Source organism: Otolemur garnettii, unplaced genomic scaffold, assembly GCF_000181295.1.
Source record: "Otolemur garnettii isolate 467f Iridium unplaced genomic scaffold, OtoGar3 scaffold00235, whole genome shotgun sequence".
Lineage (NCBI taxonomy): Eukaryota > Metazoa > Chordata > Mammalia > Primates > Galagidae > Otolemur > Otolemur garnettii.
The window spans coordinates 1608758-1609924 of record NW_003852630.1 but is presented as its reverse complement, the minus strand read 5'-3'; the positions used below and the strand labels follow the sequence as shown (position 1 = coordinate 1609924).

The following is a 1167-nucleotide window of genomic DNA, read 5'->3' as shown; positions in this document are numbered from 1 at the left end:
CACGTCCTACGTTGTAGAGGGCACTAGGAGGTTGTGTGCAGATACACGTCCTACGTTGTAGAGGGCACTAGGTTGTGTGCAGATACACGTCCTACACTGTAGAAGGGACTTGCACATCCATGGGTTTTGTCATCCAATGGGTGACTGTGCTTTGTTTTCAATATTTGTTCATTTTGTCATAGGAGGCTATTCTGCCGATCACCCTGTCATTAAGATCTTCTGGAGAGTCGTAGAAGGTTTCACTGATGAAGAAAAGCGCAAATTGCTCAAGTTTGTAACAAGCTGTTCTCGACCTCCTCTCTTGGGGTTTAAGGTATGCAACCTTCATGCCATTTGTTCTGAAAGCCAAATTGAAATGAGAAACAGCAGGATATCCACTCAGGTTAGAGCAGTGGCTCTCAACTTTCCTAATGCCAGGGTGTATTTTCATTGTTAGAAAGGGATCAAGACCCACAGGTTGAGAACTGCTGGGTTAGAAGTCATGCTGGACACATTGTTTTCAGGGAAATGATATTTACAGTGTGCTGTGTTTTTATGACACCAAATTTATCTCTTACTCATAGGTTCTCTGCTTATCTCAACACTAGTTTTGTTTTGAGACACTCTCACTTTGTTGCCCTCAACAACCTCAAACTCTTGGGCTTAAACAGTTCTCTTACGTCAGCCTCCCAAATAGCTGGGACTACAGGCGCCTGCCACAATGCCTGGGTATTTTTTTTTTTTTTTCTGGCTGGGACCGGGTTTGAACCCACCACCTCCTACTGGAAGGGGCCGGCACCCTACTTCTTGAGCCACAGGTGCCACCCCCTGGGTATTTTTTTTGTTGCAGTTGTTTAGCTGGCCCGTACAGAGTTCAAACCCACCACCCTGGGTGTATGTGGCCGGCACTGTAACCACTGTGCTACAGGCATGGAGCCACCTTAGTTTTTCTATTTTTATTTTTAGTAGAGATAGGGTCTTGCTTTTTGCTCAGGATGGTCTTGAGCTCAAACAATCCATCCACCTCAGCCTCCCAGAGTGCTAGGATCATAGGAGTGAGCCACTGTGCCTGGCCTGCTTGGCTATTTTTTTTTTTTTTTTGAGACAGAGCCTCGAGCTGTCGCCCTGGGTAGAGTGCCATGGCATCACAGCTCACAGCAACCTCCAACTCCTGGGCTCAAGTGATTC

At 46.5% G+C, this 1167-nt stretch overlaps 1 protein-coding gene across 1 annotated transcript in view; it reads left to right on the top strand.

Moving 5' to 3' along the window:
* The window catches only part of UBE3C (ubiquitin protein ligase E3C), a 133368-nt gene that overhangs the window by 121282 nt on the left and 10919 nt on the right, over positions 1–1167 (top strand). The window contains exon 21 of the mRNA XM_012812962.2: positions 183–314. Within this exon, the coding sequence (XP_012668416.2) occupies positions 183–314 (132 nt within the window). The remainder of the gene's footprint in view (positions 1–182; positions 315–1167) is intronic.